The 24720-nt window shown below is 49.0% G+C and overlaps 1 protein-coding gene across 3 annotated transcripts in view; it reads left to right on the top strand.

Annotated features, from left to right (window-relative positions):
• Window positions 1-1044: 1044 nt before the first annotated feature.
• Window positions 1045-24720, top strand: part of abcc2 (ATP binding cassette subfamily C member 2) — a 109672-nt gene continuing 85996 nt past the window's right edge. For 2 of the 3 annotated variants that reach the window (XM_085994200.1, XM_085994201.1), the window contains exons 1-5: window positions 1049-1300; window positions 16272-16445; window positions 20863-21009; window positions 21946-22083; window positions 23342-23464. In XM_085994200.1, coding sequence (XP_085850326.1) covers window positions 1259-1300; window positions 16272-16445; window positions 20863-21009; window positions 21946-22083; window positions 23342-23464 — 624 coding nt within the window. In that variant the 5' untranslated portion in view covers window positions 1049-1258. Of the gene's footprint in view, window positions 1301-16271; window positions 16446-20862; window positions 21010-21945; window positions 22084-23341; window positions 23465-24720 lie in introns of all 3 variants that reach the window. The other variant, XM_085994203.1, reaches the window with a different exon arrangement.

Below are 24720 nucleotides of genomic sequence, written 5' to 3' on the forward strand. Positions count from 1 at the left end.
ATCAGCTGTGGCTCAGTGGGCAGCACTCTTGCCTCAGAGTCAGAAGGTTGTGGGTTCATACCCCACGCTAGGGACTTGAGCACATAAAGCTAGGCTCGACACTCCAGTGCACTGCTGAGGGAGTGCTGCACTGTCGGAGGTGCTGTTTTTCAGATGAGCTGTTAAACCGAGGCCCCGTCTGCCTGATCAAGTGGATGTAAAAGAGCCCATGGCCACTATTTTGGAGAAGAGCGGGGGGCTCTCCCCGGTGTCCTGGGGCCAATATTGATCCCTCAAACAACATCACTAAAACAGATTATCTGGCCATTATCACATTGCTGTTTGTGGGAGCTTGCTGTGCGCAAATTGGCTGTCATGTTGCCCACATTACAACAGCGACTCCACTTCAAACAATACTTTATTGGCTGTAAAGCGCTTTGAGACGTCCGGTGGTCGTGAAAGGCGCTGTAGAAATGCACATGAAACAGGCCATTTGGTCCATGCTGGTGTTTATGCTCCACACGAGCCTCCTCCCAGCCCTCTTCATCTCACCCCATATAGACCCCCATGAAAGGCAAATAGATCTTAAACTTCACCTCATTCGGAAAGCTAATCTGTTAGAAAGATAAGCTCTGAATTGGGTTAAAAGGCAGCATGTTTACCTTGTCATTTTCCTCTTATACAGTCAAATGTTGCAACTCTGATTAACACTGTTTGAAAGTCCAGATGAAAAGTACATATCAGGGCAGATTACAACAGAGGGACTGCCTCCAGAAGAAACATCTTCTAATAATTAACCTCAGATTGCTGTTTTAGTCAGTGCTGGAATAGGCATTAAACTAAAAAAAATTAAATCTGAGATGATACGGACCCACAAAAATCACCGACAGCCCACTTCAATATAAAATAAATCAATTTGCGTCATTGGCAACCAAACTGAAACGCGATCGTTCTGTCGGTCCCTCCCAACTGAACCCCCTCCTCATTTAAAAAAAAAAGTTAAATAACTCTTATAAAATGAAGAGGTGAGAGTTAAATATTAACGGAGGTGGTTTCAGACTCGACCTGGGGACCGGTGTTCAGACAGAGTCCAGCGCTACTTATTCTGGAAGTTTATTGTTGTCTCCTTCACCGTCCCGTCCCGTCCCCCGTTCAGTTATTTTTTGCCGAGTCACCGTTTAGGTTGCTCTTGTCTTTCGCGCTGAGTCATTTTATTGCACTGCCGCCGCACTGTGAAATAGCCATTCCCAGCGCACTGTGGCGTGAGAGAGAGCGAGGCATGTCGTCGGCGCTGGACGAGTACTGCGGCTCCACATTTTGGGTGAGTGGCACTGCATTAGCATGTCGAATCCTGTCTTTAAGCGTCTGGTTGGCGATAAGGCTGAGGAGCACAGCGATAGATATATTAAAAAAAGAGCATTGGTGGTTCAGGGGTAGAATTCTTGCCTGCCACATGGGAGACCTGGGTTTGATTCCTGGCCAATGCAGTAGCCATTTATCGGCAGCTCGTTGGTCGAGGGGTATGATACTCGTTTAGGGAATTTCGTGGGTAAATGCGAGAGGTCCTGGGTTCCAATCCCAGATGAGCCCTGCCGCATTTAGTTAAACTCAACAACTTGGTCATAAAAGCTGAAATCGCTCTCCTTTTCAATGGGTATGGGGAGAAAGCAGGGACCGGGTACTGAATTTGGATGATCAGCCATGATCGCATTGAATGGCGGAGCAGGCCCGAGGGGCCGAATGGCCTACTCCTGCTCCTATCTTCTATGTGTCGAACTTGCATTTCTATCGAATCTTTCACCCACCACAGGACGTCCCAAAGCGCTTCACAGCCAATGAAGTACCTTTTGAAGTATAGTCACTGTTATAATGTAGGAAACGCGGCAGCCAATTTGCGCACAGCAAGCTCCCACAAACAGCAATGTGATAAATGACCAGATAATCTGCTTTTTTTCGGTGATGTTGGTTGAGGGATGAATATTGTCCCCAGGACACTGGGGAGAACTCCCTTGCTCTTCTGCGAAATAGTGCCATGGGATCTCTTACATCCACCTGAGAGAGCAGATAGGACCTCAGTTTAACATCTCATCCGCAAGACGGCACCTCCGACAGTGCAGCGCTCCCTCGGTACTGCACTGGGAGTATCAGCCTGGATTTTGTGCTCAAGTCTCTGAGAATGGGGCTCGAACCCATGACCTTCTGACTGAAAGACGAGGGTGCGACCCACTGCGCCAGGGCTGAGACTTCAGCTGTGTGACTTCAGGGCAGGGATGAGAAAGGATGAATGTTCGGCGCTGCTTTCCTTCCTACCCTGCACAGTCCGATATTTGTACCAACCTACAGGGGGTGCATGAAGTACGTCCAGCGATCCATCGCATGGTTTCCTGGAAACTTGCCTGGTCGCTTTAGGGAGGCGGGGAGCAATTTCCCAGAGCCTTTCCCCTCCCCCAGGAGTTACCGGCTGTTGAGCAGAGGGGGAGGGGGTGCACAAGGTCACACCACCAAATGGACAGGTGGAGCATTGACGGGCCGAATGGCCGTCTCTCACCCTTCATTTCATGTGTCTGCTTGACAACGTTGGGGGAATCAAGGTATTTCCTTCACTGGACTGCGCAGAGCATTTAATGAACTCCTTCATCGATCCTGCCCCCTGCCCCGGGAGGTGAGATAGAAGGAGTAGGATCCACCAGTGTAGAGTGTGCAGGGGCAGGGGGAAAAGTGGGCTTGTATACTAAATGCCATTTCCCCAATGAATATTTTCATATTTTCTTACTATTCCTTTATCTTTATTAGGAATATAAAGCCAGGTTACATATTTTTGTATTGTTAGCCTCTCTGAATAGAGATTGCAACATGGAAACAGGCCATTTGACCCATCCAGTCCCTGTTGGTCTCGCTCCTCCATGTGAGCAAATAGTTCCAATCATATTTACTTCCCTGTTCCCAAATCCCTTAATCCTCTTTTTCCTTCATCCCCCCCTTCCAATCTAATCTTGAATGTTGACGTCGTTTCTGACCCTGGAAGTGAATCCCACAGCCTCACAACTCTCTCGCTCTCTGTGTAAAGAAGTTTCTCCTTCCCGCTCTTCTAAACCTCTGGCGTTTAATCTTGTATCTACGGCCGAGGTTTCCTTTCGGCCGCGCAGCGCTCCGGGGGTCCCGCGCAGCCGGCTTTTAAACAGAAAAACCGAGCGTGCGCGGTATTTTGAATGGACCGCGCAGCCTGTTAAAGTGACCACGCGGCCACCCCCCCCGCCCGCCCAAAAAAAAATTACAGGGGACATAGTCTATGGCCCCTCGTTTTAGACCCCTACCAGAAACAGTCTGCTTCTCTCTACCCTGTCCCATCCTTTCAGCATTTTAAACACTTCTGACATATCTGCGTTGCCTGAACAAAAGAAAAGCCCCAATTTTCCGTGTCTTTCTTTGTGTTCGGATCTCCTCATTCCGGGCAGCGCCCGAGTGAATCTGCGCTGCACCCTCTCTGAACCCTTCATTTTTCAAAATGGTTTTCTCCTTGCCGTACTGAGGGAGTGCTGCACTGTCGGAGGTGCCGTCTTTCGGATGAGACGTTAAAACCGAGGCCCCCGTCTGCCCTCGCGGGTGGACGTAAAAGATCCCACGGCTACTATTTCGAAGAAGAGCCAGGGGGAGTTCTCCTCGGTGTCCTGGGGCCAACATTTATCCGACAACCAACACCACTAAAAAAACAGATTATCTGGTCATTATCACATTGCTGTTTGTGGGAGCTTGCTGTGCGCAAATTGGCTGCCGCGTTTCCCACATCACAACAGTGACTGCACTTCAAAAGTACTTCATTGGTTGTCAAGTGCTTTGGGCTATCCTGAGGTTGTGAAAGAAACATAGAAGATAGGAGCAGGAGTAGGCCATTCGGCCCTTCGAGCCTGTTCCGCCATTTAATGCGATCATGGCTGATCATCCAAATTCAGTACCTTGTCCCTGCCTTCTCTCCATATCCATTGATCCCTTTAGCCTTAAAAGCACCGTAGAAATGCAAGTCTTTCTTTCTTTTACTAACTGCAGTCACGGGACGGTGTGAGGCCTCTGTTCCCGATCCTCGGCCTGTGCTGCAGTTGACCAGGAGGCTGGGAGGGGCGCGAGGGTGAATCTCTAATGGCCGCCTTTGGACACTCCTTCCTCTCCTGCTGAAAAGCACCTGAAAGAAAGAAAGACTTGCATTTCTATAGCGCCTTTCACGACCACTGAACGTCTCAAAGCGCTTTACAGCCAATGAAGTACTTTTTCGAAGTGTAGTCACTGTTGTAATGTGGGAAATGTGGCAGCCAATTTGTGCACAGCAAGCTCCCACAAACAGCAATGTGATAATGACCTGCAAGGTGTCGGCACCGGAGGAGGTGGCAGACCATAAATAGAGCGGGAGGAGAGGCAGCGTGGACCGGAGCGGAGTCGGCACCGGAGGAGGGAGTTCTAAAACAACAACAAAAAACCAAGGAGTGACGTCACAGGACATCAGGTAGGTGATTGGTTGGTGAGTATTAGAGCTCGATTTTGCCAAGCACAAGGAGGCGGGTTTGGAGGCGTGTGAGGTGGTAAAATCGCAGAAAATGGCGGGCAGGCCCGATCCCGCCTCCGAGCAATTTTCCCACAAGCGTGTTTTCTGACCCCGTTTCCATTCCGCCTCCAAGAGGCGGGATAGGCCACTAATGCCCTTAACAACCACTTAATTGCCTCTATTATCCCATTCTGAGAGGTTTTTCTGATTGTTAGACTTTTCCCCCATCCTGCACATCTCCCCTGGAACACGCCAGTGAATCCTGGCGGCCTCACAAGTGGATTGCTTACTAACAGCTGCAGCTCCACCATTAAAAAGGAGTTTTCAGCAATCATCATTTGCAGGTGGCAGAACTTTGTTGTCTCAGGTCTGGGGGAACTTTTAGCAGGCCAACTCATTGTTGTGGAAGTTTGGAGCCTGACACCCATCTCCAGTGTGACCTCCTGGGAAACCCCTCTCCCCACCTTGACTGAGCGCTTCCTCAACTGAGGTATATAGCAGAAGCACGGGAACCATTTATTTCCTTTTCTCCTGGACGTCAGATTCGGACGAAGACCAGCCGTGGTAGCAGCAGAACCCTGACCAACAGCAGCACCAACTGCAGGAGCAACAGCAGGAGCGCCAAGCTACTGCTCACCCAGAAACTGCACAGGCCAGAAGGCGCCAGAGCGCGACCACATTGCAGCCCGGGATGCAAGGCACGCACTCATGTTGGCCAGATTTGCTTAGCCTGCACAATCAAACACTTTTGCCTCGCACCTTCTTACCAGATCATCGACAATGGACAAGAACCTGTGGATTCCTATCAGTCTGACCACCAGACTGACAATTGCAAGTCGCCCTAAGCCCTCAATGTGAAAGTCCCATTTGCGAAATGACACAGGCCACAACTTCAACAGTTTGCCATCAAATCTGTTTATGATACCATGACAATGATGGCTGGTCCAAATACAATACATCACAGCACCCAAGGGACTACCCTTGTGACTACTTGTGCATTATCTTCCTCTTACATGTGCTCCTATGTAGTGCTTCCCCTGTGGCTTCAGCAGATGTGGAGGCCCCTTGCTAACTTTCCTGCTGCTCCTGTCTCGACGCCTTTGGCGGGCGTCCTCTGGGGTTGCGAGCCTGTGAGGGCTCGTCAACAGTCTGCTGCTCCTGCGGCTGTGCAGGGGTTGAAACGCCGATCTCAGTTGGGTGAGGACTCTGGTGGGGCTCTGACTGAGGGCTTTGCACTGGCATGGTCGTGTAAGCGCTTGGAGAGGAGCCCCCACTTCCTTGAGGTCTGCCACCAACCTCCCTCTCATGGGTCAGCCCCACTTCAGAGCTAGCAAGTGGCTTGACAGCACCTTGCTGCACTTCAGGGAGGCCATGAATACCCATTTCTGCACTGGAAGTCCTACTCCAGAGGACTTCCATGAAGGTCTGGTTTCTCTGATCAATAGCTGACCATCGCTCCTCAAGAGATGTCATTCTAGTCTGAACAATTACCATGTTTTCAAGACCCTGGTGACTAAGCTCCTCCATGGCCGTAGCCATCCTCTCCTCTACTGTAGCCATCCTTTCCACGGAGGTTGCCATCCTTTCTGCGGTGATGCGTTTATGCGCCAATGCCTCCACAAAGGCTCTGCTCATGTTCGCGATGGACTCCTCCATTCGCTCCACACTCGCAGCGACCCTGGAGACAAAGCCTGCCAGAGACTCCTGCACCTGTTCCTGGAGTTCCAGCACAGCTCTCCTTGTGGATGGACCCGGAGACACAGGGTCGACATGCAGCTGAGCCAAGCTGGCAGAGTCCTGCGCCCTCCGACGAGGATTCTCCACTGTCTCCACCATCTGCTGATGCTCACTTGTGAGCTGTGATACACCAGGTGCCAACACTATTCTATCTCGCGAAGGTCCCACCGAGGTGTGAGTGTCTGCGCTGGTGCTGGGTGCGCTGAATTCTGCTGAAGCTGCGCCCTCTGAGGTTGCAGCTTCCTCTGAGGAGTCTGGAAGCTCAGGCTGTTCCTCCTGGACAGTGGGGACGGGGGCTGTCGATGGTCCTGCGGGGGAGTAAAGGAAAGAGTCAGAGATGTGAGGTCAAGGTTACATGCACATTGAATAGTGCAGATGATCATAAGTCAATCTGTTAGAGCATCAGATTCATTATCAGTGACTCATGCAATGTCAATGAGAGAGAGGCCAAACTATTCTGTCACCAGCTTGCTGTGATGCGCCCGCCTGTCCGTCCCCCACTTGGAATCCTCCTCGATCCCGGCGATTTCCAGGGCCGCTTCCTCCCAGGCGGTGAGCTGGGCTACTGAGGGTGACCCTCCTCCTGTCCTCGCTCTTTCCCTCTTATTGTGGGCTCTCTTTTCCTGCAATGAGGGACACAAGTGGAGTTTGAGTGAGAATGAAGGAGTGAGTGTAGAAAATCCATAGCATAGATGTTTAGAAGGAGACAAAGGGCCCTCCCTGTGTGTTGTAAGTTGTTGTCATTGCATCACAGTGATAGAGAGTGTGAGGGCTGCATGGTCGAATAGTTAAGTGAATGTAACCATAGAGAGAGAGGGAATGGGTAAGGGTGCAGGGATGTAAGTGTCAAGTGGGATTTGGAGGAATAGGTTGGCAAAGCAGAGTGTTGCTGAGGAGAGGCGATGGGGATCAGATTGAGGGTGATGGGAAAGTCATACTCACTTTTCCTGTGCGGAGAAGGTCTTGAAACCTCTTCCTGCATTGCAGCCAGGTTCTGCGGCTCATTGATATGGAGCTGACCGCCTGGGCCACTTGCAGCCACACAGCTTTAGTCTGTTGTGGTAGCTTTTTTCTCCCTGAGGATCTTGCTCCCTGCACCAGAGCTTGGAGGGAGGGCTCATCAAATCGAGGTGCACACTTTTGCTTGCTGGTGGACATGGTGGGTAAATGAAGTCCTTCATACAATGTCCAAAGCGTTTCCAGTCTCCAGAAGAAGCAAGGCTGCTTGCAGGCCGTAAATCCAGCAGCATTGATGACGTCATCGGAGGCGACTTTCTGTATGAAAAGACTCATTGGGCCAGGGGTTCCCACACGCAGGAAATCAATTGCCTAATCAGGGGAAAATCGCACTTTTTCAACACTTCACTTCGGAGTCGGGGTCCTGACACAAATCCCACCTGACACGCCCCAGCCCACCCACTCTGGCAAAATCCAGCCCTAAGTGTTTCTTTCTAGGCAGTGGTTTAAATTAAGAGAAAGAAAAAAAGAAAGTCTTGTATTTCTATAGCGCCTTTCACGACCACCGGACGTCTCAAAGCGCTTTACAGCCAGTGAAGTTCTTTGAAGTGTAGTCACTGTTGTAATGCGGGAAATGCGGCAGCCAATTTGCGCACAGCAAGCTCCCACAAACAACAATGTGATAATGACCAGATCATCTGTTTTAGTGATGTTGGTTGAGGGATAAATATTGGCCCAGGACACTGGGGAGAACTCCCCCTGCTCTTCTTCGAAATAGTGCCGTGGGATCTTTTACATTCACCTGAGAGAGCAGACGGGGCCTCGGTTTAACGTCTCATCCGAAAGACGGCACCTCCGACAGTGCAGCACTCCCTCAGCACTGCACTGGAGTGTCAGCCTGGATTTTTGTGCTCAAGTCCCTGGAGTGGGACTGGAACCCACAACCTCCTGACCCAGAGGCAAGTGTGCTACCCACTAAGCCACAGCTGACACTGTGCCAGTGGGAAACTATAATGCATTTTATTAAATTAAACACTTAACTAGATAATCTAATTAATATATCTATAAATAGTCGTTGAATAAAGATTTTAACTAATTAAATAAATAAAAGGTTAGTCTAAGATATGGCAGAGCAGGTTGTGTGTCAGGACAGCAGTATGTGGGAATTTGTGAACAGTGAGACTGTCGCAAGTGAATACATCTGCAGTGGATGTCTCCATCTCGAATCTCTCCGGCTCAGAGTTAGCGAGTTGGAGACACTGCGACACATAAGGGAGGGGGAGGAGTATCTGGACAGTTTGTTCCAGACCTCAGTCACAGCTTGTAGAGAGGTGCAGGGTCAGAATGGGGTTGGTGTGACCGATAGTGTGCAGAGTAAGGAGGAACCCAGGTAAGAAAGAGGACGAGCATCCACAGAAACTGATCCTATCCAACAGGTACAATGTACTTGCTACCTGTGAGGATAAGGATAAAGACTGTCGGAAGGACAGACAGAATGCGGACCATGACACTTTGGAGCAGGAGGCTGTCCTAAGGGGGGAGGAGGAGGAGAAGAGAAAGCGTAATGTGGTATTTGTAAGGGATTCTATAATTAAGGGGACAGAGAGCATCCTTTGTAAGCAGGATCGAGAGTCCCACATGGTATGTTGCCTACCTGGTGCCAGGGTGAGGGACATCTCGAACTGGCTTGAAAGGATACTGGATCTAGACGAGGAAACTAGATGTAATATCTCCAAGTTTGCAGACGACACAAAGCTGGGTGGGCGTGTGTGCTGTGAGGAGGATGCCGAGAAACTCCAGTATGATTTGGACAGGTTGGGTGATTGGGCAGAAGCATGGCAGATGCAGTATAATGTGGATAAATGCAACGTTATCCACTTTGGTGGCAAAAACAGGAAGGCAGATTATTATCTGAATGGCATAAGATTGGGAGAAGGGGCAATGCAACGAGACCTGGGTGTCCTTGTGCACCAGTCGCTGAAGGTAAGCATGCAGGTGCAGCAGGCGGTTAAGAAGGCAAATGGTATGTTGGCCTTCGTAGCGAGAGGGTTCGAGTACAGGAACAAGGATGTCTTGCTGCGGTTGTACAGGGCCTTGGTGAGACCACATCTTGAGTATTGTGTGCAGTTTTGGTCACCTTATCTGAGGAAGGATGTTCTTGCCATGGAGGGAGTGCAGTGAAAATTCACCAGACTGATACCTGGGATGGCAGAAATGACATATGAGGAGAGATTGGGTCGATTGGGCTTATACTCGCTGGAGTTTAGAAGAATGAGAGGGGATCTCATTGAAACTTATAAAATTCTAACAGGACTAGACAGACTAGATGCAGGAAGGATATTCCCGATGGCCGGGGAGTCCAGAACCAGGGGTCACAGTCTAAGGATAAGGGGTAAGCCATTTAGGACAGAGATGAGGAGGAATTACTTCACCCAGAGAGTGGTGAACCTGTGGATTTCTCTACCACAGAAGGCAGTGGAGGGCAATTCATTAAATATATTCAAGAAGGAGTTAGATATATTTCTTAAGGCTAATGGGATCAAGGGATATGGGGAGAAGGCAGGGACCGGGTACTGAATTTGGATGATCAGCCATGATCGCATTGAATGGCGGAACAGGCTCGAGGGGCCGAATGGCCTACTCCCGCTCCTATCTTCTATGTTTCTATGGAGAGGGAGGGGGAGGATCCAGTCGTTGTGGTTCATGTTGGGACCAACAACATAGGGAAGAGTAGGCAAGAGGTCCTGTTTGGGGAGTACAGGATCTAGGAGCTAAATTAAAGAACAGGACTTCAAGGGCTATAATCTCTGGATTATTACCCGAGCCACATGCAAATTGGAGTAGGGATAAGCTGATTGGGGAAGTGAACGCGTGGCTGAAGGAGTGGTGTTGGAAAGAGGGATTCCATTTCATGGGGCACTGGCACCAGTATTGGGACAGGAAGGAACTGTACCGCTGGGACCAGGGTCCTAGCGGAAAGGATAAATAGGGCGGTCACAAGGATTTTAAACTAGTAAGTGGGGGGGAGGGGGGCGGAAGGGCTCAGGTGGAAATTGTAGTACAAATAGTAGTTCAAAAACAATCGAAAGGGATGGCAGTGGAGTAACAGTCAGAAATTGTGCTTTAGGCACTACAGGTAAAGGAAAAACTAAAAGATGTAAAGATGTAAACCAGGTGAGAGCAATAAGAAACAAGTGAGAAAAATATCAGAGCTGAAGGACAAGCCAGGGTGTGTGGCCAAAATATATACTTTATATACAATTGCACGGAGTATAAGGAATAAATTGAATGAACTGCAGGCGGGAAATCAACTTGGAGGGTAGGACATGGTAGCCATTACTGAGACATGGCTGCAAGATGGTCAGGACTGAGAACTAAATATACCAGGTTATAAGGTCTACAGGAAAGATAGGGAAAATGGCAGAGGGGGAGGAGTAGCCTTAGTGATTAATGACTTGGATGATGAAGGGACCGAGAGTAATGTAGCCAAGTTTGCAGATGATACAAAGATGGGTGGGAAAGCAAGTTGTGCAGAGGACTCAAAGAACCTGCAAAGGGATATAGACGGGCTAAGTGAGTGGGCGAACATTTGGCAGATGGGAGTATAATGTGGGAAAGTGCGAGGTTATACACTTTGGCAGGAAAAATAAAAAAGCGAATGATTATTTAAATAGAGATTACAAAATGCTACAGTTCAGAGGGACATTGGGGGTCCTTGTGCATTAAACACAAAAAGTTAACATGCAGGTGCAGCAAGTAATCAAAAAGGCAAATGGAATGTTGGCCTTTATTTCAAAGGGGTTGGAGTATAAAAGCAGGGAAGTCCTGCTACAACTGTACAGGGTATTGGTGAGACCACACCTGGAGTACTGCGTACAGTTTTGGTCTCCTTATTTAAGGAAGGATATACTTGCATTAGAGGCAGTTCAGAGACGGTTCACTAGGGGAATTCATAGAAACATAGAAGATAGGAGCAGGAGTAGGCCATTCGGCCCCTCGAGCCTGCTCCGCCATTCAATGAGATCATGGCGATCTGCACCTCAATTCCATTGAACCACCTTTGCTCCATATCCCTTGCTACCTCTTACCTAACAAAAATCAATCAATCTCAGCTCTAATTGTCCCAGCATCCACAGCCTTTTGGGGGGACAGAGTTCCAGATTTCCACTACCCCTTGTGTGAAGAAGTGCTTCCTGATTTCCCTCCTAAATGGCCTGGCTCTAATTTTAAGATTATGCCCCCCCTTGTTCTTGATTCCCTCACCAGAGGAACTAGTTTCTCCATTATCTACCCTATCGAACCCTTTTTTAAACACCTCGATCATAGGAACACAGGAAGAGGAGGAGGCCATTCAGCCCCACGAGCCTGTTCCGTCATTCAATGAGATCAGGACTGATCTGCGACCTAACTCCATATACCTGCCTTTGCACCATATCCCTTAATACCTTTGGTTAACAAAAATCTATCAATCCCGGATTTAAAATTAACAATTGATCCAGCATCTATTGCCATTTGCAGAAGAAAGTTCCAAGCATCTACAGGAAACTTTCGATTTACCGGCACCTAAATAACCGGAAATCTCGGTTAACCGGCAAAATTCAGGAGTAGGTTTTACTTCATATTTATTTGCCTTCTTCCATCTGTGCTGTGCAAGGGTGTGGCTGCAGCTGTTGCTAAGCTACAGAGACGCTTGAAACTTGTGTTCATTGTTCTACAGTTGTTGCTAAGCAACAGGGTTTGTTGCTTTATACGGAGCTGTCAGCTCTCCCTATCTTTTACTATAGCGTTCGGTTATCCGGAATTTTTGATGAACCAGCACCACGTTGGTCCCGTCCGTGCCGGTTAAAAAAAGTCTCCTGTTCCACCCTTTGTGTGTAGAAGCAGCACGGTGGCATAGTGGTTAGCACTGTTGCCTCACAGCGCCAGAGACCCGGGTTCGAATCCGGCCTGGGGCGACTGTCTGTGTGGAGTTTGCACATTCTCCCCGTGTTTGCGTGGGTTTTCTCCGGGTGCTCCGGTTTCCTCCCACAGTCCAAAGATGTGCGGGTTAGGTTGATTGGCTATGATAAATTGACCCTTAGTGTTAGGGGGATTAAATACGTGGGGTTACAGGGATAGGGTGGGATATGTGTTGGTGTAGGGGTTACGGGGATCGGGTGGGATATGTGTCGGGCAGGCTCGATGGGCCGAAATGGCCTCTATCTGCACTGTGGGGTTTCTGTGATTCTGTGAAGTGTTTCCTAATTTCACTCCTGAAAGGTCTGGTTCTAATTTTTAGACTGTGTCCCCCAGTCCTAGAATCCCCAACCAGCGGAAATAATTTTTTAAAATTTGTTTATGGGATGTGGGCGTCGCTGGCAAGGCCAGCATTTATTGCCCATCCCTAATTGCCCTTGAGAAGGTGGTGATGAGCCGCCTTGAACCGCTGCAGTCCGTGTAGTGAAGGTGCTCCCACAGTGCTGTTAGGGAGGGAGTTCCAGGATTTTGACCCAGCGACGATGAAGGATCGGCCGATATATTTCTAAGTCAGGATGGTGTGTGACTTGGAGGGGAACTTGGAGTTTCTCTCTATCTACCCTATCTGTTCCCTTTAATATCCTGAAAACTACGATCAGATCACCCCTTAACCTTCTAAATTCTAGGGAATACAACCCTAATTTGTGTAATCTCTCCTCGTAGCTTAACCCTTGGAGTCCGGGTATCATTCTGGTAAACCTACGCTGCACTCCCTCCAAGGCCAATATATCCTTCCTAAGGTGTGGTGCCCAGAACTGCTCCCAGTACTCCAGGTGTGGTCTAACCAGGGTTTTGTACAGCTGCAGCATAACTTCTACCCCCTTGTATTCTAGTCCTCTAGATATAAAGGCCAGCGTTCCATTAGCCTTTTTGATTATTTTCTGTACCTGTTCATGACATTTTAATGAACTCTGTACCTGGGCCCCCCAAGTCTCTTTGGACCTCCACTGTTTTTAGCCTTTCACCATTTAGAGAGTCCCCTGTTCGAACCTTTTTAGATCCAAAGTGGATGACCTCACATTTGCCTACATTGAAATCCATTTGCCACAGTTTTGCCCATTCACTTAATCTGTTGATATCCCTCTGTAATTTTATGCTTTCATCTACACCGCCTACAATGTCATCTATCTTTGTGTCATCGGCAAATTTGGATACATGACTTTCTATGCCATCATCTAAGTCGTTAATAAATATTGTGAATAGTTGAGGCCCCAACACCGATCCCTGCAGGACACCACTAGTCACATCCTGCCAATTTAAGTACCTGCCCATTATCCCCACTCTCTGTTTCCTGCCACTCAGCCAATTTCCAAACCAGGTCAATAATTTGCCCTCAACTCCGTGGGCTTCTACCTTAGATAACAGTCTCTTTTGTGGGACTTTATCAAATGCCTTCTGGAAGTCCATATAAATAACATCCATAGACATTCCCCTGTCCACTACTTTAGTCACCTCCTCAAAAAATTCAGTCAGGTTTGTCAGGTATGACCTACCTTTCACAAATCCATGCTGGCTCTCTCTGATCAACTGGAAATTTTCGAGGTGTTCAGTCACCCTATCCTTAATTATAGACTCCAGCAATTTCCCAACCACAGAGGTTAGGCTAACTGTTCTATAATTACCTGGTTTCCCTCTCTCGCCGTTCTTAAAAAGCGGAGTGACATGCGCATTTTTCCAATCTAAAGGAACGGTTCCTGAATCAAGAGAACTTTGGAATATTATAGTTCGGGCATCTACAATGTGCTCACCGACTTCCTTTAAAACCCTGGGATGGAAACCATCTGGCCCTGGGGATTTGTCACTCTTGAGTGCCATTATTTTCTTTATTACTGTTATTTTACCTACGTTAATTTTATTGAGTCCCTGTCCCCGATTCAACATTAGTTTTTTGGGGATTTCCGGCATGCTGTCCTCTTCTACTGTAAATACTGACGCAAAGTAATTATTCAACAGGTCGGCCATTTCCCCATCGTCATTGACAATATCACCACTTTCAGTGTTTAAGGGGCCAACATTGCTCCTGACTACCCTCTTTTTCCGAATATAATTGTAAAAATTCTTTGTGTTGATTTTGATACCCCTTGCAAGTTTCCTTTCATACTCCCTTTTTGAAGCTCTTAGGGGGCGATTTTGTCAATGGGGGGCGCGTTGGAGGCGGGTCTGCTGCTTGTCAGGTCGATGTCCCGCCCCCATCGAGTTGTGGCCAACCCACGCTATTTTCCCTTGATTGACCTTGTTAAGCCCGCCCAGCGGGCTCAGCAGGCCAATTAAGAGAAAGCCGGTTACAGAGAATGTCAGCGTGTGACGTTTCATCTGTCAAAATGTATTGACAGATGAATTGTCATCGTTTGACAGCTCTGTGAAGCTGTCAAACACTGACATTCTCTGCAGTTTGATGAGTTCTTGAATTCAAGACTGATCAAACCTCTTTAGGAGAAATTAGATGGTTGTTGCATTGGAGAATGCAGCAGCCATCTGTCATCTCTGCCGCGGAGGTGCGAGACTCTCCGCATACCCAACTTTTGAAGCCTGCAGGAAGAAACAAAGGTAAGTAAACTTTTTCCAACGCTTTCCACTTACCTCACATACTCACCTCTCCACACTTGCACCCATCACTTACCTTCACAGCACACCTTTGCACCCCTCCGACCCCCGCAGACCCACTGCTCGCCTCGGTGACCCTGGCGGGGTTCAGAGCCTTCGGGAAGCCCACACTTGTGTGGGCAAAATGGGGATAATCCTCTTATCTGCCTGTTAACTTAAGTGGCTGTAATCCCCTTCCCGCCTCCAAGGAGACGGGACCCGGCGCGGGACGGCTACCCGCCTCCTGGCAAGATGGCACGGAGGCGGGTTGGGGGCGGGATGGACACCCGCCCCCAAATTCTGCCATTTTCCCGGTAGTTCCGCCTCCATACCCGCCTCCCCTGGGCTGGCAAGATCGTGCCTTTACTATCTGTTTTGTGACCCTTTGCTGTTCTTTGTATCTTTCCCATTCGCCAGGATCTGTGCTTTCTTTTACATTTTGGTATGCCCTTTCCTTTAGTTTTATGCTGTCCCTCACTTCTTTAGTTGTCCATGGCTGGTTTTTTTTTTGACAAGTAGCGCTCTTGCCCCTCAGGGGTATAAACTGGTTCTGTATCACATTAAATTCTCTTGTGAACATCTCCCACTGATCTTCTGTCGTTTTACCCATTCACAGATTTGCCCAGTTTACTTTGGACAGTCTCTGTCGGCCTGACCTAAATCTAGAATCTTAGTAGCTGTTTCGCGTTTCTCCCTTTCAAATGCTACTTTGAACTCGATCATGTTATGATCAGATCACCCCTCAACCTTCTAAACTCAAGGGAATACAAAGCAAGTTTATGCAACCTGTCCTTGTAATTCTCAAATCCTCAAGTATCGAACCTTGTCTAGACCACACTTGGAGTACTGTGCACGATTCTGGTCTCCATATTATAGAAAGAATATAGAGGCACTGGAGAAGGTGCAAAAAAATGTATAAGGATGATACTGGAACTGAGAGATTCTACCTATCAGGAAAGACTGAACAGGCGGGGGCTCTTTTCTTTAGAAAGTAGACTGAGGGGTGACCTGATAGAAATCTTTAATTAATGAAAGGGTTTGATAGGGTAGACAATGAGATAATGTTTTCACTTGTGGAGAAACCAAAATGAGAGGCCATAAATATAAGATAGTCACTAATAAATCCAATAGAGAATTCAAGAAAAACTTCTTTACCCAGAGAGTGGTGAGAATGTGGAACTCGCTACCACAGGGAGTGGTTGAGGTGAACAGTATAGATGCATTTAAGGGGCAGCAAGATAAACACATGAGGGAGAAAGGGATAGAAGGATATGTTGATGGGGTGAGATGAAGTAGGGCGGGAGGAGGCTCGTGTGGAGCATAAACACCGGCATGGACCTGTTGGGCCGAATGGCCTGTTTCTGAGCTGTAGACTCGATGTAACCCGATTGTAAGTTGTTGTTACTGTAAGACAGGGTGTTGTGATTCTGAGGCTGATGGCGATGTGTCTTCTCTTCCTGTTCAGAATGCTTCTTACCTGGACCGCCCGGACCCGGACTTCCCCGTGTGCTTGGAGCAGACTGTCCTCGTCTGGATTCCTCTGGGATTTCTGTGGATCTGTGCACCATGGCAGCTCCTGCCTTTATTCAGGTCAAGACAAAGAGGAGCCAGCTATTCAAAACTCTACCGAGTAAAGCAGGTATCCAGTTCTTTCAGTCTCTGCCTCTGTTACGGTAAAGGTGTTGGTTGTAGCTGTAACCAATTCGTTTGCTTTTTCAGGATTATGTAAATAATCTTGTGACACAAACAGTACTAAGAAAATTACTTGTACTTCTTGCAATTTAGTATACTGTATTCGCTGCTCACGATGCGGTCTCAGAATCACACAGAAATCACAGAAACCCCACAGTGCAGATAGAGGCCATTTCGGCCCATCGAGCCTGCACCGACACATATCCCACCCGATCCCCGTAACCCCTACACCAACACATATCCCACCCTATCCCCGCGTATTTAATCCCCCTAACACTAAGGGTCAATTTATCATAGCCAATCAACCTAACCCGCACATCTCCTATAAATTGGGGAGACCAAAAGCAGATTGGGTGACTGCTTTGCGAAACACCTCCTTTCATTCCGTAAGGGTGACCCCGAGCTTCCGGTCGCCTGTCACTTTAATTCTCCGCTCCACTCCCACTCTGACCTCTCGGTCCTCGGCCTCTTACACTGTTCCAACGTAAGCTCGAGGATCAGCACCTCATCTTTCAATTAGGCACTTTACAGACTTCTGGACTCGACATAGAGTTCAACAATTTCAAACTATAACCTGTATAAGGCAGCAGAGATTAAATGACAAAAGGGAGGTTGGTGCGAGGCAAAAGGAGGTGGTAACGGGACAAGTAAAGAAACAAAAGATGGGTCTAGAGGAGAGGTAAATGGGGATAGCAGAATAGCAGAGGGGGAGGGAAGCATGGCAGATCTGGCAAAGAGGAGAGGGTTCCCATGGCCCGGGAATGTGGTGGAAAAAGGTGGAGTGCAGACCACCTCCCCCCAGCCCGGTACTGAAGGGGGATCCCCAACCCCAGCACCAGCCCACACCTCCCTCCCTCCCAGTGACTCTGGTGCAACTCTCCTCCATTACCACCACCCGCTGTCTGAGAAAATCGGAGCAGTGGTAAAGATCTAATTCAATAATATAAAATGGAGTACTACATTCAGTTTTCAGCACCGAACTCTCAGGAAAGATCTTTTGAGCTTGGAGGGGGCGCAGTGTAGGTTCGATACAGAGTAAAGCTCCCGCTACACTGTCCCATCAAACACTCCCAGGGCAGGTACAGCACGGGTTAGATACAGAGTAAAGCTCCCTCTACACTGTCCCATCAAACACTCCCAGGGCAGGTACAGCACGGGTTAGATACAGAGTAAAGCTCCCTCTACACTGTCCCATCAAACACTCCCAGGGCAGGTACAGCACGGGTTAGATACAGAGTAAAGCTCCCTCTACACTGTCCCATCAAACACTCCCAGGGCAGGCACAGCAGGGGTTAGATACAGAGTAAAGCTCCCTCTACACTGTCCCATCAAACACACCCAGGACAGGTACAGCACGGGTTAGATACAGAGTAAAGCTCCCTCTACACTGTCCCATCAAACACTCCCAGGGCAGGTACAGCACGGGTTAGATACAGAGTAAAGCTCCCTCTACACTGTCCCATCAAACACTCCCAGGGCAGGTACAGCACGGGTTAGATACAGAGTAAAGCTCCCTCTACACTGTCCCATCAAACACTCCCAGGGCAGGTACAGCACGGGTTAGATACAGAGTAAAGCTCCCTCTACACTGTCCCATCAAACACTCCCCGGGCAGGCGCAGCAGGGGTTAGATACAGAGTAAAGCTCCCTCTACACTGTCCCATCAAACACTCCCAGGGCAGGTACAGCACAGGTTAGATACAGAGTAAAGCTCCCTCTACACTGTCTCATCAAACACTCCCAGGTCAGGTACAGCACGGGTTAGATACAGAGTAAAGCTCCCTCTACACTGTCCCATCAAACACTCCCAGGGCAGGTACAGCACGGGTTAGATACAGAGTAAAGCTCCCTCTACACTGTCCCATCAAACACTCCCAGGGCAGGCACAGCAGGGGTTAGATACAGAGTAAAGCTCCCTCTACACTGTCCCATCAAACACACCCAGGACAGGTACAGCACGGGTTAGATACAGAGTAAAGCTCCCTCTACACTGTCCCATCAAACACTCCCAGGGCAGGTACAGCACGGGTTAGATACAGAGTAAAACTCCCTCTACACTGTCCCATCAAACACTCCCAGGGCAGGTACAGCACGGGGTTAGATACAGAGTAAAGCTCCCTCTACACTGTCCCATCAAACACTCTCAGGGCAGGGACAGCACGGGTTAGATACAGAGTAAAGCTCCCTCTACACTGTCCCATCAAACACTCCCAGGGCAGGTACAGCACGGGTTAGATACAGAGTAAAGCTCCCTCTACACTGTCCCATCAAACACTCCCAGGGCAGGTACAGCACGGGTTAGATCCAGAGTAAAGCTCCCTCTACACTGTCCCATCAAACACTCCCAGGGCAGGTGCAGCACGGGTTAGATACAGAGTAAAGCTCCCTCTACACTGTCCCATCAAACACTCGCAGGGCAGGCACAGCACGGGTTAGATACAGAGTAAAGCTCCCTCTACACTGTCCCATCAAACGCTCCCAGGGCAGGTACAGCACGGGTTAGATACAGAGTAAAGCTCCCTCTACACTGTCCCATCAAACACTCCCAGGGCAGGTACAGCACGGGTTAGATACAGAGTAAAGCTCCCTCTACACTGTCCCATCAAACACTCCCAGGGCAGGTACAGCACGGGTTCGATACAGAGTAAAGCTCCCTCTACACTGTCCCATCACACACTCCCAGGGCAGGTACAGCACGGGTTAGATACAGAGTAAAGCTCCCTCTACACTGTCTCATCAAACACTCCCAGGTCAGGTACAGCACGGGTTAGATACAGAGTAAAGCTCCCTCTACACTGTCCCATCAAACATTCCCAGGGCAGGTACAGCACGGGTTAGATACAGAGTAAAGCTCCCTCTACACTGTCCCATCAAACACTCCCCGGGCAGGCACAGCAGGGGTTAGATACAGAGTAAAGCTCCCTCTACACTGTCCCATCAAACACACCCAGGGCACGTACAGCACGGGTTAGATACAGAGTAAAGCTCCCTCTACACTGTCCCATCAAACACTCCCAGGGCAGGTACAGCACGGGTTGGATACAGAGTAAAGCTCCCTCTGCAGTGTCCCATCAAACACTCCCAAGGCAGGTACAGCACGGGTTAGATACAGAGTAAAGCTCCCTCTACACTGTCCCATCAAACACTCGCAGGGCAGGTACAGCACGGGTTAGATACAGAGTAAAGCTCCCTCTACACTGTCGCATCAAACGCTCCCAGGGCAGGTACAGCACGGGTTAGATACAGAGTAAAGCTCCCTCTACACTGTCCCATCAAACGCTCCCAGGGCAGGTACAGCACGGGTTAGATACAGAGTAAAGCTCCCTCTACACTGTCCCATCAAACGCTCCCAGGGCAGGTACAGCACGGGTTAGATACAGAGTAAAGCTCCCTCTACACTGTCCCATCAAATACTCCCAGGGCAGGCACAGCACGGGTTAGATACAGAGTAAAGCTCCCTCTACACTGTCCCATCAAACACTCCCAGGGCAGGTACAGCACGGGTTAGATACAGAGTAAAGCTCCCTCTACACTGTCCCATCAAACGCTCCCAGGTCAGGTACAGCACGGGTTAGATACAGAGTAAAGCTCCCTCTACACTGTCCCATCAAACACTCCCAGGGCAGGCACAGCACGGGTTAGATACAGAGTAAAGCTCCCTCTACACTGTCCCATCAAACACTCCCAGGGCAGGTACAGCATGGGTTAGATACAGAGTAAAGCTCCCTCTACACTGTCCCATCAAACACTCCCAGGGCAGGTACAGCATGGGTTAGATACAGAGTAAAGCTCCCTCTACACTGTCCCATCAAACACTCCCAGGGCAGGCACAGCACGGGTTAGATACAGAGTAAAGCTCCCTCTACACTGTCCCATCAAACACTCCCAGGGCAGGTACAGCACGGGTTAGATACAGAGTAAAGCTCCCTCTACACTGTCCCATCAAACGCTCCCAGGTCAGGTACAGCACGGGTTAGATACAGAGTAAAGCTCCCTCTACACTGTCCCATCAAACACTCCCAGGGCAGGCACAGCACGGGTTAGATACAGAGTAAAGCTCCCTCTACACTGTCCCATCAAACAGTCCCAGGGCAGGTACAGCACGGGTTAGATACAGAGTAAAGCTCCCTCTACACTGTCCCATCAAACACTCAAAGAATGGTCACTTCGCGAGGCACCACAAGGCTCCAATTGCCGGTGAAACCACATACGGGCAAGAGTTGGTACCGTAACGTCAGGACATGAAGTAAAATTGGGAGGAAAGTTACTTTGGAACCTGGGTTCTGCAGTATTCAACACCGGAGAATGGGGAAGCTACTGAATGAGTAATACTTAGTAATCTTGTTCTTTTCCCCTCCCAATAGGTCCTTGCTTGTCTGCTGTTCCTGACCTCTGTGGCTGGGTTGGTTATCACAGTGATGGAAGACTTCGGGAACTATAGGGACCCCACTCCCGATAAACTGAACCCTGTGGTTCTCTACGCCAACCCCTCAATTTATGCAGCAACTTGGGTAAGAAGCTTAAACTGAGTCATCAAAAGGAAGTGTCTCATCACAACAATCATTAGGACCCTTCTTAAGAGGGCGTCACTATCGGCATCTCCTTTAAAGAGCAGGATCTCACCATCAAGATCCCTCAGCACTGCACTGGGCGTGTCAGCCTGGATAATGTGCACAAGTCTCAGGAGTGGGACTTGAACCCACAACCTTCTGACCCAGAGGCGAGAGTGCGACCCACTGAGCCACGACTGACACTGTGGTGTGGGTCGTCCAGGCCTGCCTGCCATTTTGTGCTGTTACAACACACACAGCTAATGGTCCTTGGAGAGGGTGCAGAGGAGATTTACCAGAATGCTACCAGGGATGAGGGTCTTCGGTTACGTGGAGGGACTGGAGAAGCTGGGCTTGTTCTCCTTAGAGCAGAGAAGGTTAACGGGAGATTTAATCGAGGGTTCAAAATCATGAAGGGTTTTAATCGAGTAGAGAGGGAGAAACTGTTTCCAGTGGCAGGAGGGTCGGTAACCAGAGGACACAGATTTACGATAATTGGCAAAAGAACCAGAGGGGAGATGAGGAGAAATATTTTTTATGCAGCGAGTTGTTGTGATCTGGAATGCGCTGCCTGAAAGGGCGGTGGAAGCAGATTCAATAGTAACTTTCAGAAGTGAATTGGATAAATACTTGAAAAGGAAAAATTTGCAGGGCTACGGGGAAGGAGTAGGGGCGGGGGGTGCGAGGGAAGTAGGACTAATTGGAGAGCTCTAACAAAGAGCAGGCACGAGCACGATGGGCCGACTGGCCGCCTCCCTCTGTGCTGTACGATTCTATGGAAAGCCACACTGTTTCCTGTGACTGACTTGAGCGAAGGGGCCACGGGAGATCGCTTGTACTGACATCGCTGCGACCTGATGCTCTCCGCTCACTGCCTGCTTGCTCTGTTTTTTGTAGTTGCTGATGCTGCTGACCCACGAGAGCAGAAGACGGGCCGATGACAAGAACTCCGCTTACCTCTTCCTCTTCTGGCTGCTGACCGTCCTGTGTGGCGTCTTTATGCTGCAGACACTAATCAGACTGACCATTCAACAGGTGGGAACTCCTGGTGTTATCTTGGCTACTGTTGGTGGGGGGGGGTGGTGACGTAAGAAAACTACTAGGCACTTGGTCTAAGCATTAAAGCTTTAATCAACTGTTTTACAACATGGAGGTCTAGTTGTGTCCTTCACTGGTTCCTGTTAAGAATCTCCTGCGCAAGCTGGGCCCGTGCCCGAATATTTATACTCTCCCTGGACAGCGCCACCCGCAGGCTGCTCAGTATTATTTCATAAGTGTTTCTTTCATGAATGACCGATTCATGTCAGGGGGGCTATTAACTTTCGGCGGGACTGGGGTGTGTGGATTGGCAGCCTGTTATAACCCCCTCCCACCCGATCGCCCTTTCCACAGAAGTCAATGGGCATCTCACGGGCGGGCGATCTGTCATCGCCCATTTTCCGTTCCCAGCACAAAAATAAATCCACCCCGTTATTTACCGTGTAGGAGGAAGATGCTGTGCCATCCCTCAGTGGCTGCTGGAATAGTTTAGAAATTCATCCCCTCTGAGTTAGATAATCTTAGAAGCAATTGGGACGTCAAAATTGGCCTTCACAACCCTCGGCTCAGAGAAAGAAAGAACGAAAACAAGCAGAGAAGGTTAAGAGGAGATTTAATAGAGCTGTTCAAAATCATGAAGAATTTTGATAGAGTAAATACGGAGAAACTGTTTCCAGTGGCAGGAGGGTCGGTAACCAGAGGACACAGATTTAAGATGATAAGCAAAAGAACCAGAGGGGAGCTGAGGAAAAAATTCCACGCAGCTAGTTGTTGTGATCTGGAATGCGCTGCCTGAAAGGGCGGTGGAAGCAGATTCAGTAGTAACTTTCAAAAGGGAATTGGATAAATACTTAATTGGGAAACATTTGCAGGGCTGTGGGGAAAGAGTGGGGGTGTGGGAGTAATTGGAGAGCTCTTTCAAAGAGCCGGCACAGGCACAACGGGCCGAATGGCCTCCTCCTGTGCTGTGTGTTTCTATGATTATAAATACTGGTTGACATGAATCAACTGAGCGGCCTGCGGGTGGCGCTGTCCAGGGAGAGTATAAATACTCGGGCACGGGCCCAGCTTGCGCAGGACATTCTTAACAGGAACTAGTGAAGGACACAACTAGACCTCCATGTTGTAAAACAGTTGATTAAAGCTTTGTTTAACGCTTAGACCGAGTGCCTAGTAGTTTTCTTATGTTGCTGTAGATGCTCAGCAATGGTGTTACCCTACTGATTGTGTTTTGCCCTGTCTCACCCCTCCACAGGGCAGTCCTCCTGATTTGCCGCGGTTCTCGTTGTATTGCATCTCCTACGGTCTTGAATGCATCTCATTCGTCTTCTCCTGCATTTCCGACGTCTCTTCAGAAGGAAAAGCTGCTGCGGAGAAGGTTATTTGTTTTTTTTTACAATTTACTGGATCCAGAGCCACATTTTGGTGAAGATGGATGGGTGGAATATCATAGAATCTTTGCAAGACTTGCATTTCTATAGCGCCTTTCGCGATCTCAGGACGGCCCAAAGCGCTTCACAGCCAATTAAGTACTTTTTGAAGTGCAGTCACTGTTGTAATGTGGGAAACGTGGCAGCCAATTTGCGCACAGCAAGCTCCCACAAACAGCAATGTGATAATGACCGGATAATTTGTTTTATCGATTTTGGTTGAGGGATAAATATTGGCCCCAGGACACCAGGGAGAACTCCCCTGCTCTTCTTCAAATAGTGCCATGGGATCTTTTACGTCCACCTTGATTTTAACGTCGCGTCCGAAAGTCGGCACCTCAGTACTGCACTGGGAGTGTCAGCCTGGATTTGATGGATGTGAGCTTCCGACCACATATCCGCAGCACAACAAAGACCGCCTATTTCCAACTCCGTAACATCGCCCGTCTCCGCCCCTGCTTCAGCTCATCCGCTGCTGAAACCCACATCCATGCCTTTGTTACCTCCAGACTCGACTATTCCAACGCACTCCTGGCCGGCCTCCCATGTTCTACCCTACATAAACCTGAGGTCATCCAAAACTCGGCTGCCCGTGTCCTAACACGCACCAAATCCCGTTCACCCATCACCCCTGTGCTCGCTGACCTACATTGGCTCCCGGTTAAGCAACACCTCGATTTTAAAATTCTCATCCTTGTTTTCAAATCCTTCCATGGCCTCGCCCCTCCCTGTCTCTGTAGCATCCTCAAGCCCCACAACCGCACCCCCCCCCCCCCGAGATCTCTGCGCTCCTCTAATTCTGCCTTCTTAAGCATCGCCGATTTCCATCGCTCCACCATTGGTGGCCGTGCCTTCAGCTGCCTGGGCCCTAAGCTCTGGAATTCCCTCCCTAAACCTCTCTGCCTCTCTCTCCTCCTTTAAGACGCTCCTTGAAACCTCCCTCTTTGACCAAGCTTTTGGTCACCTGTCCTAATATCTCCTTACGTGGCTCAGTGTCAAATTTTTTGTCTTAAAATACTCCTGTGAAGCGCCTTGGGACATTTTACTGCGTTAAAGGCGCTATATAAATACAAGTTGTTGTTGTTGTTCTGACTCAGAGGCGAGTGTGCTACGCACTGAGCCACAGCTGTACTTTCTCTTAGGCAGTCCCTCAGAACCGAGGATGACTTGCTTCCACATTAAAAATGAGTTCTCAGGTGACTGA

This window comes from Somniosus microcephalus, chromosome 8 (genome assembly GCF_052327205.1).
Source record: "Somniosus microcephalus isolate GS21.2 chromosome 8, FLI_Smic_1.0, whole genome shotgun sequence".
NCBI lineage: Eukaryota > Metazoa > Chordata > Chondrichthyes > Squaliformes > Somniosidae > Somniosus > Somniosus microcephalus.